The sequence below is a fragment of the Haliotis rubra genome, unplaced genomic scaffold, assembly GCF_003918875.1.
Source record: "Haliotis rubra isolate DU_JTF1 unplaced genomic scaffold, ASM391887v1 Scf226, whole genome shotgun sequence".
Lineage (NCBI taxonomy): Eukaryota > Metazoa > Mollusca > Gastropoda > Lepetellida > Haliotidae > Haliotis > Haliotis rubra.
The window spans coordinates 737,449-757,259 of NW_025766292.1; the positions used below are offsets into that span (position 1 = coordinate 737,449).

A 19,811-nucleotide genomic window follows, 5' to 3' on the forward strand; every position below is an offset into this window, starting at 1 on the left:
CGCAGGGTAGCTATATTAACATGTCTACACGCTTACAAACACATACATACTTCTCCAAATGACCCCTATTTTGAACCGATGACTCATGGTATTAAATCATGTAAGCCGCATTGTCACAATAAATAACCTCATATTTCGGGTTATTTAAAAATATTTAAAAATCACTTTTCAAACCAAATATGAACACACGGAAACGTAAGAGACGTTCGTGTTTATACAACTCGTACTTCTTTCAGAAACACATACCATGTACATTGTTGAAATAAGGACAGGGCAAGGATGGGTGAGAGGGACACGTAGCGGACTACTAACACTAATGTAAGTGCCTGATTTGAACACGCACTTGGTCACCCCACACTATATTGGATGGGACACGTGTATTAAATCCCCATTTTGAAGTTCAGAGAAATGGAGTGAATGACTTAAGTGCCAGGAACGCTCCGGTATTGCCTGAAGGGAGACTTTTATTTCACCGTTTTATAAAACACTTCTTTTTCGAAAATTTTGCAGGCTCATTATCAGACCATAAAAAGACACACGCTCTATATTTTCTATCAGATGAAACTACGATACACGATATATAAATCAACGTAACGAAAAGGAAAAAATATATGTATATCATGTAAGATAAACCTGTTCACCTTAAAGTCGGATTGAATATTTGCTTTATTCCCATGATGTCACATCCAAACCCATATACAGCTGTAACCAGGAAGGTGAAAGCTGGACAAAGCCCTATCGGAGATGTGCCTGGATGTGAAATACTAAACGTTTACTGCTATAACTGCAATCAAACTCAAGTTGGAGCTAACCTTGTTCATTGTCGCCTTTCCTCTTAGCCGTCGTAGGGGTGTTGAGTATGCCGCTGATTGTGTAGCCACCCCCAGATGAACGCTGAATGATGTCCCCGTTAGGCGACGTTGTGGGCTGGCCACTCTCTCCTAAACCGTTCGGACTCGACTGACCACTCGGAGACATTTTAGCTTTCTCCGCTGCGCGATTCCGCACAATCCTAAAAAACAAAACGTAAACAAATTAGACAATAAGAATATATGGCTTTCATAATATCAACAGAACACCATAAGTTAAAAAAAGCACAATGCATCTGGGACTTAACAATCTACAGTTGCATGGTGATCTGTTTTATAGGTAAAAGATAGGTAACTCCCAGTACGGAACAAACATCAAACACCTTTACAATGATTGTTTGTTAATCGTTTACAAATGTTTGTATAAAGCTTTGATCTTTGTAATATATTTTAAGGGTACTTGATTCAATCTGCCGCATGTCGTGCATAAGAGCAAATGGTTTCTGTCGGTGTTAAGAACCCAGACATATCCATCTTCCATACAGTATCCAATAAACAATCGAATCGCTGAGGAAGATTCATATATCATGTTTTCAGGGGTTCACCAAATGTATGGAATACTTGACAGGTCTCATGCACAATAACGGAATATCGATTGAAAATTGTTTTCAATGAACTTGATGAGAAATACCTACCCTTTGATCTTAATGTTGAAAGACAGACAAATGTAAATATTAGTTTTTCTGTTACGTAATGTTGCATCACGAGTGAAATGTACATCGACTGTAACCGTGACGACAGTCTGTGTAAACACACACTACTTTTTCCCAAGTGTTAAGAGTGACTGGAGTATGATAATACCACAAACATTTTCTCTGTAAAATATATGACTTGGATAATGCAACGCAGATATCAACACCAGGGCTACCCATTGAACTATCATCAATTTTACAGGAAGCCGACATTCTCTGTAAGGCGCTTCCATCAGGCTATGGGATGGATATTCAACCTCGAGCAATTGGATAACAGCATGTTTGTATTTCAAACACCGTTCAAAAGCAACAGTTTTTTATAACATAATTGTCAATGCATTAAAAGACCAGATATATTTTCTTTGACTTTGTTTACGTGTTAAATGCATCAACCGTGTTGATGGAATAGCTCGACAACTCAAACATCGTCTCCTCTAACATATGTTTGGGAAGAGAGCTTAAACGTTGCTTAAACGCTTACAGAATCTCCCGCTGATACAAGCTGTGCCCAAGTCATCTATATTTCATGTTTCATTACAATGAGGTATTCTGCGTCATTGCAAAAAACATATGTTTAGTGGCGAAAATTGCAACGGAGGAAGCAAAATATATTAACCTTGATTCCACACAACACCTTCATGGCAGTGCTATGTAGAAACATGTTTTCCACGCGTTCGGGGCATTATAATGGCTTGCAGGGACCTCTGTATATACAGAAAGGGCCTGGAGTTGCTGGGGAAATCGACAACCAGATCCGTCAAAATCAAATGCTCACATGACCTCTGACCTGTGCAACCTAAACAGGTGTAACTAAGGAGAGGAGTGGGGTCCTCGTTTGGAAATGTGTTTCGGCTTTTAAGATTAAAATTCCCTACGGAAGACTGTATGATTGATGAGTGTCAAGCCGAATCACATTAAAACAACCTCGTTTCTCTGATGAACTTCCAATGCTTTCCTCGAGAGACGTGAAACCTAAAACAATTCAATCTTACCACTTTTTATTAAACTAAAAATACGTTCCTTGTTCACTGGCAATTTAGAAATCCAAACTGTAAAGTAAACTATTGTATGTACCTTTAGCTGACAGCCAGGTACAACAGTTATACAACCTATTATACTGTCATTATCCTCCACCAAGCTGACGTGGACAAACTAAACACTGCCATCAGATGTTCCAGGCTTTGATCTTATATCAAATGTGCCAAATCGTTTAGAATTGTAACGACAGAAATAAGATAAGAAATGTATTTTAGCGTAGCCTATAAAATCCCCAAGAAACATGTGATTTTGCTAAATGGGACATGAAAAGTGCCACTGGGATGTATTCGATGTTGAAGTGGAGAGTTGCCCCTCGCCACAAGGGAGCTCTTTAAAATGTACGTCAGAAAAGTGCTTGGTGTGAAAGCATTTTGTTTCCAGCGTTGCAGCTTCAACGTATTCATATGGCTGCTAAAGCGTTTAAGGTGATGTTGATGAGGTAGCAACACTCTCCAGTTGTCGTTGTAAAGTTCTTTCAGGAAGCTGGTTATAACATTGAAATATCTGATGAATTTTAAATTGATATGAAATTATTCCGCTTGGCGCTTAACTAGATATACTGTATGTGCTGTGCCAAGATTTACAATAACTCGTTACGACTATGTGGCAGTTGATGCGATGATGATAGTTAATATTAATGCAGACTGATGAAACAAATCACAAGGGAAGAATTAACATGGAAAATTATTCATTAACATAAAACCGTTTGAAAACCTGCCAAAAAGAATATTTTCTTCATAAATTGCCTTTTTCACGTATATTCATAACAACATTCCCATCGGCTTAATAATGAATAATAAAGTTATTACTTTAAAATCGACAATTTACACGTGCACAGCTAACGTTTATCTGATCAAGACGCACGAGTTGTGTCTCATTGTCAGAGCATCCAAGAAACGTAAGAAATATAGACTTGTAAATCAACCAGCCTCGCTTGTAAAGTGTATTGGTAATCACCATTTACCATTAACAAAGCTGCTTCAGTTGCATTGAAACTTTGGGTTGGGGCGGTGATATGTTCCAAAATAATCCGAAACATTTAGTATCTACACTCTGAAGTCATTAAACAGAATATGCCATTGGAACTGTCTGTTACGGTATTGTGTTACTTACAAACTAGGGTATAAAGTGTTACTTACAGACTAGGGTATAAAGTGTTACTTACAGACTAGGGTATAAAGCACTTCGTTTCATCGCACGTCAACGTATACGTATACGTACCATAATGATGTTTTAATAAACAATATACTAGTATCAACTTATATTGGGAATAGGATGATGTAATGTTCAAACGAAATAAAGAGTCCATTGTTTTAGGCGCTCCCTGAACAGAGGTTGGACCGGTCTGTTTGGTCTCTCATAATACATGTTCTGCCTGGTCTGCCGGGTGTGGGTGTGTGGGTGCGGAGAAGGTCCGCTGATTGACGTGTGATGCCCTAGCACCGGCCTAGTTCGGGGTATGTGTAATGCTACCTATTGCCGGACTCTGCTATGTTGTTACGACACGCGAAGCTACACCTGAGACCCGTGTGTGTAGTGCGATACGTTTCCGGAGTTCACTGGGGACTTTGAGAAATTAAATTTAATATATCAATAGCAAAGTATTTTCACACAAGTCAATTTATACTATCTTCCTTAAAAACGCAATCAAGGATGAAACTTGATAAATAAATAAATATGTTATAAGTTCGTAAAATAACTTTTGGCGAACGGTATTCCATCCCTGAACTGTTAACGAAAATAAACTGAAATTATTCTAAATTAAAATTTGTTAAAATTTTATTTGTTCAGCTTGAAGTATTTTTGCCAGAGTCTGTAATAATTAATACTGTCTACAATACCGACATTCCCCGGTGTACCATCACTGGCAGGGTATTGTTTCAGGGTCAAATATTGGTATTTTCTCAGTAGGTCGTTAAACTGTCCAAACTACTGGTGTCGGTTTATCAAAGATTGCCGGAGACAATGTGAACCACAGACTGTTGCATGGTGCCATGACGACTGGTACCGTCGACAGATTTCACTCACTTGCTGGAGAGCCAGGTTGCTTGCCGTTATGAATACCTCTTCTAGATAATCGGAGAGCATTTGAAAAATTCATCAGTGCATAGCCCGAAGTCTTTAATCTTTGTGTCATCTGGCTGGGATTAACTTAACCCACAATAATTCATAGTCGTAATGAAATAATTGGTGCTACCATGTGCAAGGCGGAAACACTATAGCGCCTAATTTGGAGGACGATGAACGGTACAAATTTATCTCAGCTATTTGAAGAGTTGTAAATTTAACTTTCTTGACTAAAGAGCAATTAAAATGTACCTTAACGACGGGCTACTGGCACAATGTTCACATTGCTGATGACAAAATATTGCCTCACAAATGCAAGAGTTACGCGACGGTTTCTGCTAGATTTCATCTCTTATACTCGTCCATTGTTGCATTTAGAGAGCGTGTTAAACCGATCGAGAACAAATGTTCAAATATTCCTGCAGAGCGATGGGCAGAACTCATGCGGAATGGTTCAATTAACTTGATAGAAATTTAAGAACGAACAAATTCGGGGCAATGTATTTGTGTCGGCCCATATGGGGTGTTGCCGTGTGGGTATCGGCCAGATATGGCTGCAGTACCGGTCTGTACATCTTGCCACTGACCGGCACATTCGACCAAACCACCAACTAAACGTCCGCATAAAGACACGCAACGGTTGACGACTGCGATGGCGAGAAGACGGAGAAACAGAGCACCAGATGGCTTATCGGGAGAATGTTCTGCTTCAGTAAAACTCTATGGCATTTCAACTCTCGACCAGGCATTTGGGTATGCCATCGAGTCAAGACATTAATTAAACACTCCTAATACCACCCTCCACTTCTGGCAATCATCGGATACCGCGGGATCGAACTCAGTCTTCCAAGGCGACATAATCACCGTGTGGAACCAGTTTCCCGATCTACCCTGTGTTCGAGGCATCGAGTCAGCACGACCTGCTTTCTTTGGATGAGATCGGGGGCAATTTGGACAAATAGAATGAAATTTCGCGATTCGCTGGCTATTCTCACATGCTCGTGAAATATTACAACACATATCCTTTGTAGTTTTCTGGGTCCTTTGGGAGTTACACCGGAGTCAAATTATGTATATGATATTTGTGACTCGAAGAACATCAGTGTAAATAATACCAACGTTATCGGTCGGTCACGTATTAAAGCCCAGCCACAACATGTATATATGCATGAGCATGGTGCTATCACCCTATCGCCTGGTAATAATACATGCAATCACACCATATGGTCAGGGCAAAACAATTACGGCGATCAAGCAAATCGGTATACATGCGAAGTGTTAAATGATAATTTCTGAAAAAAACCCGATTATCTTTTTTTCAGATTTCTTTCAAGGGTTGAACATATAACGACAACAATGAGATTAGCTTCGGCATGAGACAACTACTATTGAAGACATCATTCTGACAGTCATGGAACCCGAAACCAGCGCTTTCCTACCTCTAAGCTATTTATGTTTTCACAGACACAAATTGCTTTAGAAAATGAAGATGAATTATTTTCTACCATCGATTCTCTTTTCCAAGTAAAATAGTTTTTCGTTCTTTCGGCAGCTGGGGTAGCCCTCAGCCGGGTTACAAAACGCGTGAATCATAGCTCTACCGACGGTCATCATAATGGACCGAGAGGAAATGACAAAATTATTATTCCTTTGGCGAAAATTGATTTTAAAGGCATCATTTGTGTCGCAGGCGTTCATTCCCCTTCCAACTAGTTGTTTGATATTCTTTAATGTGAATTCATCGTCCCGTCTTAATTATCATTAGCCCCGAAGGGTATACATTAGTTAAAGAGAGTTTGAATTGGCCAAGAAAAAGAGCGATATTAGCAGCAGCGGACACGGTGCGGGCAAGGGGCGTGGCGTTGTCAGTGGTCCGAGTGGTACTTGACCGTTCTATCTTCAACACTTCTATATCTCATATCACACGACATGTGACGGCAATTAAAACAGATTTCAACTTAAGAAACATCAGTGAAAATTAGCGAGGATGCCGGCAAAACTTGAACCACGATTAGCTGGGATGCCTCACGCTTCTCTCCTTGCATAACAATGTTCCCCATAGAGAGACGACAAACCACGTGTTCAGCACTTATGCGTGTGTTTATTTGTTTAATTACACTTGAAATAGATATTTCTGAAATCGACAAGTTTGTATTGCTGTCAATTACCCTTGCTAACGATGGTGAAAACACCCGAGCCATTTGCGGCGTAAAACTAAAGAATGATTTCCCTCTCTGTCTGACAAAGCCAAAGCATGGTAGGTCGATCATCTAAGTACATTTAGCTACTACAAGCCCACTTAATGAAGCGTGGTCTGATGTCGGGACTGTCCATTTGTTTAAAACCTGACCATCATTGTGGAAAATATGATCGCGTGAGATGGCGGGGTGTACACGCGATAGTATCTACGTTTCTCGTGAGAAAGGATGAGGGTTTTCGCTTTTAAATGCTCGCATTTTAGATGTCCCCAGAATCAGTCTTTTGTTTCCAGCACTAAAACGCATTAAAGCTAACACACTTTAAAACACCGTTTAAGACTTTATGAAATAGACATGTCTTCACGGTCAGAAAGCCTGAGTCACCTGTGACGGTCCTACTCGAAGCCCAACAATGACCAGCGACGATGATGTCTTTGTCGACATGGGCGCACATGAGGCTCGGAAACCTCATCGCTATTAAACTGAGGGGGGACATGGGAACAAATGGGAGGGTTTTGTACTTCACGCCAGGGGTCTGTCTTTATAATAACTTTTAACTGTGCCCCACGACTAGCGGCCACACAGAGCAGGAGAGGTCCTAGATTTACTCTACTGTCAGACCGAATGATTCTTGTTTCAGCCCGAATTATAGACCGCTGCTTTTATAGCCCTCTCGGATTGGAAGCTGGCTCCCCGCGTTAGTTTAACACCGAGCTCGTAGCAGCGATTATCACTGGCTTAGCGGGAAGCGACGTTGTTTTTCGTCCTCTCCACGAACTGCCAGCAATCGTTAAAGATTGATAAGTGTATTTCGAGGCAAGCATATGAAGCCAGAGAGTGTAAAAAAACATTAAAACTTGAGATGTGAGGGGGGTCATGCTACGATGGCCCGCTGAATAGACGGGAGGGGTTTGGGGGACATCAGACGGGTAGGCTGAAAGGCTGACCAACATCACAGAACACTGCCTAATCCGTGATCAGTGTAGGACAGAGGAACGGGTTCAGGTACGCCCAGGATGGGTGTCCACAGAGGGTCATTGGACACAGCTTCTTTTTGTCAGTACCTAATTTTGAACAAAGAGATGAGAAGTGTTGTGTGTGTTGAGTATTAGAGAGTCAGTGTGTTAGTTACAGCGGATCTATTATAAACAACACAATATCGCGGAGTCCATCGATTGATGAAAGGGGTATATATACGACAGCTGGGTCTGTCAGTCAATACACAGTTTGTATTTGTACTTGGCTTCTAGGCCGGCAGTGATTCACCAATGACTTGTCGATGATAAAACGATTACCGTTCCTCTGCTACACCTGCAGCCTTGTCTTACATGAGGTTATTATCGAACGTCGTTTGGCTAGTTGTTGCCAAAACATACTGACATCCAATCCGACCATTCGTCAATACCCGTCTGTGTTGTAGATCAATATTTGTAAAATGTCCGAAGAAGAATAGAAAATTTAAGCAAAGCTAAAACTCTATCTGTCTGCATTCAAGACGCCTATTGTTTGACGGTTTGACATGTGTCTATATTGCATGTTCACAGTTTTCAGCCGAACCCATTCCCACTTGAGAAATGTCATAACACTTGACTTAAATCCCTGAGTCATGGAGCCCCCCAAATCAGAAACCTGTAAGTACACCCCAGGACCAAGTGTTCGACCCTGGCTTGCGTGTGGCAGACCGTTCTTTTCCCTTCAGCCGATAACTGCAGGCTTTTTTCAATACCCGGTCTATTGTTCGTGCTGTAACGTGTTTTCTAGATTAATGCTTTTTCGAGAGACCGTCCAGGCCAGTATGAACCTATGAAGTGTCGGTTTCAAGTAATAGTGACACTTAAGACTCTGTTGCAAACTGAAACCCATTCCAGGAAAGGGCCGTACCCAACTGCTTCTGTCTGGGGGTCGTGTAAGCCCCTGAAGTGCTCATTGCCTGACCGTGCCACTGTCCCCTGAGTCAGAGACAAGCCTGTCATAGCACAAGTGACATCTTTGTCGACCTTCGTCATAAAGCAACCGTTGAAGAAATTGGAACGTTCTTTTAGAAAAGATGTATTCAAATGTCATATACAATCACAAACCAACAAACCAGAAATAAAACAAACTGGAATCCAAACTGTGTCCAACATTAGTGTTGTTTATTTCATTTCGAACTGATATAGACATCTTCGGGCATAACTAACTGGTTACGGATGTTGGTGTCCGTCTCGGGCCACAGTGTTTAACTTCTAGATGATTGTACGTATTCCTACCAAACTGTTTTCGTGCCTAAGCACTTTGAAATACTGTTGACAAAAAGCTAAAAATCAGGCCGAGGGTATTGATTTCGACACATTTGTTTTCTTTTTGACATGAAGTTATCGATTTCCACGTTTCAACCATCAATAACCACCTGCCATGGCAGAGTGTAAGACCAGGCAACACCTGACTTGCCATACAGTAAGTCCGGTACATTAAACCACGACCTGACTTCTCCTTAACACGTACTGGCACGAGATGAGGACATTCTAGCAGGCAACAAGTCCCCAGATGGGCCTACAGACAGAACATGAGGCAGTACCTTAGACCGCTCTACCATGTGGTTCTCGGCAGATTGCTTAAATCTCAAAGACGTTTTTGACAGATCTTACAAAAACTTGTGTTAGTGTGTTTTATTGTCCCGGCCCCTGTGGAGGATATCTGCGGATGATTTAAACGTGTCTGTGGTTAGCCTGATAAAAACGTTATCTATGTGATGTACGTACATGAGTCCATATAAAGATAGTGTATGTAGGATATTTTTAATCTGTGTCATCGATGAATGGAACACATCAGTTGAACACACAGAGACGTTCTGAGGACACTGAGCGGAGATTATGATACTTGTCTGTATACATGATTTGAACGATGTCGATAGAATGAAGGTTTGGGATATGGCAGGAAACGCCGTGAGCGGGTTGTCTATTGCATGCTTATTTCCCTGATTGTTTCCATGATACAGCATACGTCTCAGGCAAAACATGAAATAGAGTAGCCATGTACGCCAGTGATATCACGCCGTCCTTCTGACCAGTGATAGTGATCGGGAAATAGACAACACTTGACATGAAACATACAACCTGATACTATACGATATAGACAGCATGGACAAACGGATACTCTCGGGAAATCTCTGATTATAGCGGGCTCGATATCACAGTATTGATTTTACCATGCAGTCTTACATGATCTCGCAATTGTAGAGCTTGTACGAAAACACCCAGACAATTCAGACTTGTTCTTCAAACTCCAAAATCAAAGCAACCAAATGAGCTTGTGGTATTGCTTCATTCAAGAAAAGTCATTTACATTTCTTCTACTAAGCTCAAGTATCGATTTAACTTTTGAATTTCGCGCCCAATAATCTTCAGAGATTTCCTGTAATTTGATTGGCCACTCACCTGTTTATTGAACTAACACTGGGCACGTTGTCCTGGGAACACACCCCCTCTGTAAGTAACCTATCTCGGATCTCCCAGGCGAACATGGTGGGGTTGTCTTGCTTGTAGCGTGTTATGGCATCAACAACTTTTGGGGTCGCCACTTTGGGCTTACTGCCGCCGATAACTCCAGGTTTGATGGAACCTGTCTCGTAATACCTGCAAAATATGTCCAGATACATTAATATGATGCGACTGGAATGTCGAGATAGACACAACACAACAACGCGTACTCTTCATCAGAAATATGAACACTGACCTATGTCTGCTGGCTTTGAATGGATCAGGAACAACTTCAATGTATTCACAGTTGCTCACTATACATGTATTACTTCTCTCACTATACATGTATTCCTTCCTGATGGAATACAATACAATTTCCTCCTCTTCTATACCCGGTAGTTTGTAGACGTTAAATGATAGGTGTGGGGGTGGGGTGGGGGTGTGGTAGGGTGGAAAGGAGTAAGGGTTTGAGGAAGTCGGGAATAACATTTCCTGAGATGAAAGAGTCCAGGTACTATATAAAAACAAACACGTGTCTATTTTATTTTATATTTGTTTTTGAATGTATTTAAGACTTTGAAGTTTAATTTTACAAACACCACATATATTTGGTAAGAAAGCATGCCAGCTATACTGAGTTTACAAGGTTCGGTTATATTACACTCAAGAATAATGCTTGGTCGAACATCACTGTGGTAGTAAAGTAATCTCACATATTAGCATAAATTTCAAGCTTAATTGACAGTCTGTTTTTGTACAACATTTTTTCCACACGCGTTGTGGATCATTTTACAAGCGACAAGATGCTTTCATGCCTGCCTAGGATATGCTTTAATGATGTGAAACATGCACTTGTAACTACCTGATATGTTGTACGTCGTTTCAGTTTTAATAGACGTACATGTTACATGCTTTAGTCAACACGTAATACGCATCAATTGACGGTGAAGCTTTTTATAGAGTAATAACTCAGATTCGAACCAATGGCACATTTTATGTGAGCTATAACTCAGAATGTCTCGTACAGCGTTCATACTGCAGGCGCGGGGGCTTGTCATTTCCAATTAAACCTCGTAACACTACCCTGACAGAGCAACAGACATCAATACAGCTGAAATGTGATACACAAATAAATAAACAGAGGAGAAAATTAACAGAAATCGTCAGAATCGAATTTCTTGAAAACAAATCACGCCCGATCAGATTATGAGAATTTGCCTTTTTCCTGAGCCCCGTTCAATCGATAGTCAAACATGGTACCATACAATCTAATCTATCGGTTCATCATGAGCTGCGTGTATTTAACGTTAGAGAATAATGAAGACTCAGTGTTGATGCTAGACTAAAACGGGGCGGGCAAAGACAATATATAGTTGTTGAAATGAATAGCTAGCTTGGCGCCACACAAGACAAACTTGCAGCTGTTACGCTTTCTGTCCGGCATTCAAAACTACTAACTAGGAAACTCGCAAAGTTTGTCGATAAACTAGAAAATGAAGTAAAAGCATTCTTGCCGGGGGCGATGGAGGGATCTATTGCCAAGAGTCCACTAACAATAAAGTTCATTACTAAACAACGGAATCGATAAATTGTTTGAAGGATGGAGGCGGTGTCAGTGTACAGTTCGTGTCGTATGACATGTCAAACCCTCTGTCTGGGAAAATATACAACAAACACTGAATCGTATCCTGTCATCTGAAAATTGTTCAGATTAGAAATATCGAGATAAGATAATTTATACCTGATAAATTATATGTTAAGTTGCTGAGATTAATTCATGAGATTTAGTGTTTGAGGACCCGTTGACATGATCCCGACCAAAGCAACATATTCATGCAGTTCACTGCGAACATAGCAGAAACAAATATCACATTACACGGTAGCGGCCTTATTCATATTCATTTAATATCACGTTGTAATCTGCACACATCTGATGCTCCAACAGCTGGGTGAATATATATATTTTCCAATAATGTTGTTCATTAACAGGTTCGTTAAAAGCGTCTACATCAGCATACAATGCGCGCACCCTTGTAATTCGAATGGTATTTGTAGCGACGCAAGTATTAGGGTCCGGGCTGTTGAGTAAACCGCAGCTACATCGGATATTAATCTCATTCAGAAAATGATATTTCCAAGTTGAATGCATCGAGATTTAATGTAGCTGAGAATGAAAATGATTCTAAATGTAATGTACGGCGAAACAAGCAATAACTGTCCTCAATCCAGGCAGTATAGGCACAGCAGTCTTAATTCATCACATTGCCATATTCCGACCAGAAGGTATGTGCTTGGGTTGGTGTGCGATTAGAACATAAGCTGTTGAATACGGGGTATTTGATTACAAAACACAAAACACTCGGATTACAATTACTGTTTTTCAGCAAGCGTCGTCCTTTCTCAACCCAGAATGAATATATTTCATGTATCACCTCTAAAGAGAGCTTCGCGTCATTAACTGCGCTTACATACTGATATTTGAAATCGATTAAAAAGAAACAAGAATAATTTTCATATTCAATGATCTTGGAGGCCTCCTTTTAGTTTCATATTGTACAAACAACTAAACAAATGTACATTTAAAGATAAGAGGGTGATCTTATACAGCAATATCTACCCAGTTAGGTAATCTACTCCGTTCTATTATTCATGTCGTTTATCTAGTCCACAAATACGGTTTAATTATAACAAGCCACTAGTAAGCGTTTTTCAGGGGCTCAACATGTTTATTCATGAATCCCATTTAACAGAGAAGGTTTTATAGTGGATCATTACCTTCACCGTGTTCCATTAAGCTTCCTTATGTAGTACTGAATTATTTATCGTCATGAAAATTAGTAAATAAATAATAATAACTGTCAATATCATAAGCAATTTCATGCTTGACAACCACGGAAAACAAAGGCAATTTTGGGGATAATTGTCAACAGTTTGCACATTTGAGAGTTTGTTTTGTTGGAATGGTCAACGAAAGCAGTGAGTTGAAAGAGTACAGGCTAAGTAAAATGCACTCACAAACTAGAATCTCGCGTATTACCCAGTTTGCTACTACAGTTTGCCCAGTTTGAATATATGCTTACCGATGTCATATTTATCTTTGAACATAGCGAGTCAGGCTTCTCGCAACTGATAAGTTTTTTCTCAGTGACAAAGTTTCCTATCCGCACGTGAAACCATGGGTTGGACGGGGAATGTTGGATGGCTACATCACCTGTCTCCTGTTGGGTCATCTAGATGACAGTGTCAGGACCTTAACACTAATCGACATCGGAACAACCATCGACGCTTGAGAAACACATACATTAATACCAAAATGTGATTTCAATTTGTCTAAATCCCATGTTGAATAAATTATAGCACAGGTTTATATGTTAAGGATTACGTAGATACACTGATATTGCATTTACTTCAAAATTCGGAATGAGCGAACGTTAAATATATACTGATAATAATAGCAGTGATAACTATGCCATTATACTCACTAACTTTCTAATAAGAGCGTGTCCATGTGTATCACAGCAGCTTCAAAACACTACTTACAGAAGTTAAACTATCTCATTATTACAATAAATATTAGATTGTACTGTCTATAGAGGAGGCAGGTGTGATGTGGGGGGATGGAGGGGTTGGGCAGGGGACACGAGGGTTTAGCTACACCGGTCAGTGGTGGGGATTTAGCGTGAAACGAGAGCTGGCGAAGGATGTTTGATAACGGGTATTCTGTGTGGTACTGGGGAATCCATCATATATCCACACACACACCACGTCAAGGGGGAACAATAGTCAACAAAGACGCTTGTGATTGTCTTTCGGCGATTAGAGGCAAGATATGGCGAATCACGCAACCAAGCCCGCCTTCTATGCTCGGGTGACGGCCCCAGCGGCTGCTCCGCACAACACCGGCCTGGAAACAGGCTTAAAGTCCAACACGGCCAATTTGAAAGCGATTTCGGGTAATTTCTCCTCATTTGAAACTTGTTCAATGTCTGTGAAATGTGTTTGAAGCGCCTTCATGCTAATAACATGTACATTTCAACCTTCAAAACCCCACCGGAGCTAATTCCAATAAATTCACGCACAGGTACAGGGTAAACGTTAATGTCTCTTTCAAGTCATTAGCTTTGATTAAGGTGATTGTTGCGTCCATCTGTTTCTCTGTGTCTTTAACACCAACAGTCACAAAGTGCACAGACCCCAAGGTGTTGGCTAGTTGGAGAACCTTCGCAACACATCAAGGTGCCCTGATCGTGATTGTGAATGCTTCACGGTTCGGGATATAACACCAACATGTCTTGTCTGTGTCGTGTGATTGTTCAACAACAAAACACAAAATAGGAATTACTTTAATCGCTGTGATTTCGTTAATTGAAGTATTAAAAGTGACGCAGCTGAGATCTAAGATCCGTATGTCCTAAAGATTGCCGTGGGCCGAAAGTAAAACGGTTCGAAATTCACAAAAGCATCTAGTGCATTAAGCTAGCCATTTATCGAAACTAATGTGTTAATTTAAACATGACACCAAGTTTAATAGAAGTTTTCATGGGAATAAAAACTATTCTACTGCCTTTGTAGATTTAATTGTGTAAACTCAAACCGGTTACTTTGTCACCATGCATTATCACGTGACTGTAATTTATCAATATAAACCCATCAAAATATGTTTCCTTTGAAGTGAAAAACAAAACAAAGCCATATTCACGGGAAATAACACATTTTCCTCGTTGTTTTTTTGCGACAGAACATGCGAATGAACCTATGCATTATGTTTCTGATTACACGGAAGCTATTTCCTTACAACGCTGTGCATAAATAGCCTACAGATATTTTTAATCACCTCCCCCCTCCCTACTATGCCCAAGAACATGGATTAAAGATAATGTTTCATGTGGTGTCACTCCCTTAAATCGGTGTCCATCTCTGCCAGAGTGCAGTAGAGTTTGATGCGACAATAACGTGTATTAATCCACAACTCTTTAATAACCAACTGCACTATTACTGCTCAATAGCGAGCCAGTAAAGTACTGTTTTCCTACAGCAATCTCTGTCACCCTGATGTCAGAGCGCGATGAGGAAGAGAGATTGCTGTAGCCTTGAGCACCAGAGAGAAATATGGAGCTTCTAGAGAGACAATAACGGTGGTTAGAAAGGGGCTGTTTGGACGGAGACGGCCACGCCTGCTTCAACAATGGTTAAAAACTACTTGAACACACGACTGCGGCGAATTAGGGAGTACGGGTACATTTTGGAGAGAATTTGAGATCCTTATCGAAGCAAATTTGTATTGTTGTCCTATCTTTGGGCGTGTGTAACAAAGTGCTATCTTAGTTCTGCTACTGGTCGACGGGAGACCAATCCCCTTCAGTTAAAAGACGAGCTTCTTCCGTGCATCAAGTCGAACTATATTGGAACATTTTTAATATTTCGAATATTTCGACACATCAGGGACACATACCTCTGATAATCATGAATGAAACTTATGAGTCTCGTATTCAAATTAAACATTCGAATTGTGATATGAATGGGTTTATTTGTTTGATATGTTTGAATCTGCTTGGTGAATGTGCCTCATTGCATGTTGTCAGTCTTAAGACACGAATTCCAAAACCCATGACTATAATAGCGAAGACAGTTGGATTATCTTTGTGTAAGTTTGTAATTTAATCTTTGGTAATTTAACCTTTAACATTTCACAAATATTTCACATCTAACACAAATTGTTTAGAAGATACACAGGGAGCTCAGATATTTAAATTACAGTGCCACTTGATGAATATTTACATGGATTTCGTAAAGAGATAGCAAATAGTTTTCTGGCCAAATACACTAGAACACGAAAGACGGGAACGATCGGAGCGTCGTGTAGGGACCCAAACAGAGTATAATTTGACAAGTACAAACAATTATGTCAAACCCGGTGTGCCTAACAAAGGTCCATATCTTTAAAGTGGCTGAGAAGCAATGTAGATGGCATTCCTTCATAGTGTGTCATGTAGGACAATTCGATGACACTTGAGAATCAGGTATAGACATCGTAATTATCTGTGTGAGATGTCTACACTGGGAACCTGGGTATACTACACACAAACCGGGTCGACAACATTTAAAAAAAAATTAATTAACAGGTATCTGCGAGTTAGATTCGTGTCAGTTTTTACAATATAATCGAGCATAATGTTGAATATTCACAAGACCGGTGATTTACCATTAATCTGAATGTACATAATTATAGAGACGTCACAACGGTTGTCAAACTACAGAACAACAAATGTGGTGAATCACAAGAAACATTGCGGCAGACAAAGCAATAAAATTATTGAAAGGTGTCACATCGGAGAGAAATTAAAATACCAATAATATTGTTACATGATCCAAAACCTTTCTCTCGAAATGTATGAGATTATAACAGCCAAATGTCCGCTGACTATTTTAAAAAATAGATAAAAAGAAAATAACCTTTTAAAATCAAATTGGTATCACTTTCACAAAATACTGTTTGTTGGATTCATATAAGGAAGATGCAAGATACTCGTATCTGATGCGATAATACACACATGTAGACAACTGATGAAGATACCTGAACCATGTTAACAGAGGGAGATACCAATCGGGGCACTGTCTTAGTTTGAGAGGGGGGATATTGACTGCGATAAAACATAAGCCGGTGGAGACACATTTAGATAAAGTTAGCCTTACGAGCAAGGGGCACTGCGGGCTAGCAATGCCGTAGTAGACGCTGATGATGGAGTTGACGTTGGCGTCACGTACCTGCCGAGAATTTTGCTGACACAGCCGTGAGATACACGTAGTTGTCTTGAAATATCACAGGGACGTACACCCTGGTGGGCGAGGTCCACGATCCGGGTACGAACTACATCGGGCAGCGGTCTGCCATTCACAAACACCCCTCCTAACTGATTCACTCCACCATGGCCTGAAATGGAAAGAAATAATTGTTGAGCAAAATGCGAAAAAGAAAACAAAATACCTAACACAAATTGTGACAGGATGTTGTCTTGGAGAAAAGTTGATATTCTGTTTGTTATCAACCTGAAAAGTCATAAATCGAAAACGTACACAAGTGAATGAATATATTTATTGTGGTTTAATAAAATCGCAAGAAGTATCGTATTCTTAAACACTGAAATAATTATATTGATATCTCAAAGATGTGCTTGTATTATAAAAAAGCAGTTGCATATTCAATTTCCTTTGTACAATTTCAACGCAAAATAACAGATAAATATCATCTGTAGACAGAAGTAAAAACTGAGGTGGTCGTCATTCTAAATGGGTTTCTTCAGTAAGTGTATTTTGTATGCGCTGCTGCTAAGTGGTGTATGGTGTCATTAAAGATACATCAGGTCTGTATATACATATTAAGATCATATCGATATACGTCCGTTTAAAAATACATGTGGGAACACAGCAGTATCGTTCATCTACCGTTTATCATTTGAAAATAAAACATATATACTCAACGCTGATTTGATTTACATTGCAAAAGCTTTAAAGGAAAATTGAAAATCATTTTGTTGAAATGGATACATATTTTGTACACGTAAGAACCAAACTGTTACTATGTCAGTACACTAGGCCTAAATATTCTCGTTTACAAATATCCATTAACAATTGATAAGGACGTGTGATGTAAGTATGCAGCAAAGAGATTAATCTAATGTAACTCAGGTTGTAACAGAAAGAGGAGAGACTGCTGATGATTCTTCAATTAACGTAAGTCAGATGCTAACAAAATGTTATTGTCAGCTGTTGTAAAACTGCCGAGCAAAGCTGTTGTCGGCGATGGTTGTATTGAGGGAAACGACTTTACAAGGACTGGGGATGAATTCCCCCAATTCAACATGAACCAGATCCAGCTATTTAACTCCCTATCGCTGAATATCCTCTTCAGGTGTTTGAAGCATCACCGTTTTCGGGGTTTTAAACCGACCGGAGTTTAAGAGGCCTTTTGTTATACCGCTGAAATAGCAGCAAGCTCGGAGGGCGACGAGTCCTTTAAAAACTGGCTTAACACAAAAATAATGAGAGCCGGGGCTGGAATATGCATCATTCAGACATCTCGCCCAAAATAAAAGCCTATCATCTTAACATTAGAGGGAAAATGACTTACTTACTCACAGCTGAACTCCCCTTAGGCGCAATAGGTTGTAAACATTGCCCAAATATCTCTGTCCTATACAAAGTTGTTTTCAAAGTGTTACGTAAAGACACAATGACATAGCAAAATAAATATTCGGACATAAAATAATTATCCCGTTTGTAGACGAGTGAGAATGGGAATTGATCTCAGATACAGAACAAGGCAATCCCACACAAGCCATCTTCTTGAAGATATTGTTTAAAACAGCATTATAAATAAAGTAAGATAAATTGATCAAACTTTATATTTGCTAAATTTTGGCGCACACTTTGGATATTCGCAAAATTAAGTTATTTTTGTGTGTAAAAGGAATAGATAAAATATTTGTTTCTTTACATTGATATCTATTCCTAGAATCATAATAGATACGCGAAACCTGTAAACAACGAGAAACGTCGTTATTGAGCGCTGTTTATTTCATACAAAATTTGCAGAAACAATATCCACGATTAAATCTCGAAAAATCAATGCATCCGCAAAAACTGAAAGGTCCTTAAAAGTTGAGATTAAAAGTACCTGGTTATTTCGTATTTATTTTAAGCGAAGCATATATTGTTTATAAAATATAAATAAAATTATCCAATCAAAATTACAGGTCCGAATTGAAGCTGATTATTTTGTGCCCGCTTAAAGACACTGTTCCAATACAAGTTACCAAACTGAAAAATAAATCATTTTGTTGTCAACTATTTCCGTAAAGTCGCGCGTGGCAATCGATATAATCTAATGCCATGTTCACTGCGTGATGAAATAGACAACGATGCTGTCAATATGCATATGCCAATACTCTGACAATGATGACAACCAACAATAAATATTTACCTTGATATGGATCAAAAGTCTGAGGAGGCCTGAAGGCAAACGATGGGTGAAACGATCCCCATGAAGGGTGATGCATTGTGTCCTGTTCCCAAAACATTTTAATTGACGCCGGACGGACACTATGACTAGATAGGCACAGGAGTCATCAACGTTAGAAAAGGCAAGTCCAGTCCGTGGGGCAAACACCACCGTCACCCGAGTCAGCAAGCAGCGCACTGACGGGGTGGGGGAGGGACCGGGGTTCTAAGTCCACTCAACAAAATAATATCCGTTGCACAAAAGATTACGAGTGGACCGGTGACGGTGAAACAGTAAAGTGTATAGTATGGGGTGCACAGGTTGACTAATGTCAACAATGTCCGACTCTGCCACTATAGGCCCGTCCAAGCTTGAAACAATCTCCAGAGTAAAACAGCAAGTCTAGGATTGGAATATGCGGGTGGGACAAGGAGCCCGCTCACGTGGACCTGATCCTGCGATAAGTTAATTAGCTATAAACAAACCGCGAG

At 39.9% G+C, this 19,811-nt stretch overlaps 1 protein-coding gene across 1 annotated transcript in view; it reads right to left on the reverse strand.

The window, feature by feature from the left end:
* Positions 1-19,811, reverse strand: part of LOC124277713 (paired box protein Pax-8-like) — a 50,134-nt gene that overhangs the window by 18,184 nt on the left and 12,139 nt on the right. Inside the window, 3 exon segments of the mRNA XM_046713440.1 lie at positions 813-1,012; positions 10,281-10,478; positions 17,088-17,253. Of these exon segments, the coding sequence (XP_046569396.1) occupies positions 813-1,012; positions 10,281-10,478; positions 17,088-17,253 (564 nt within the window).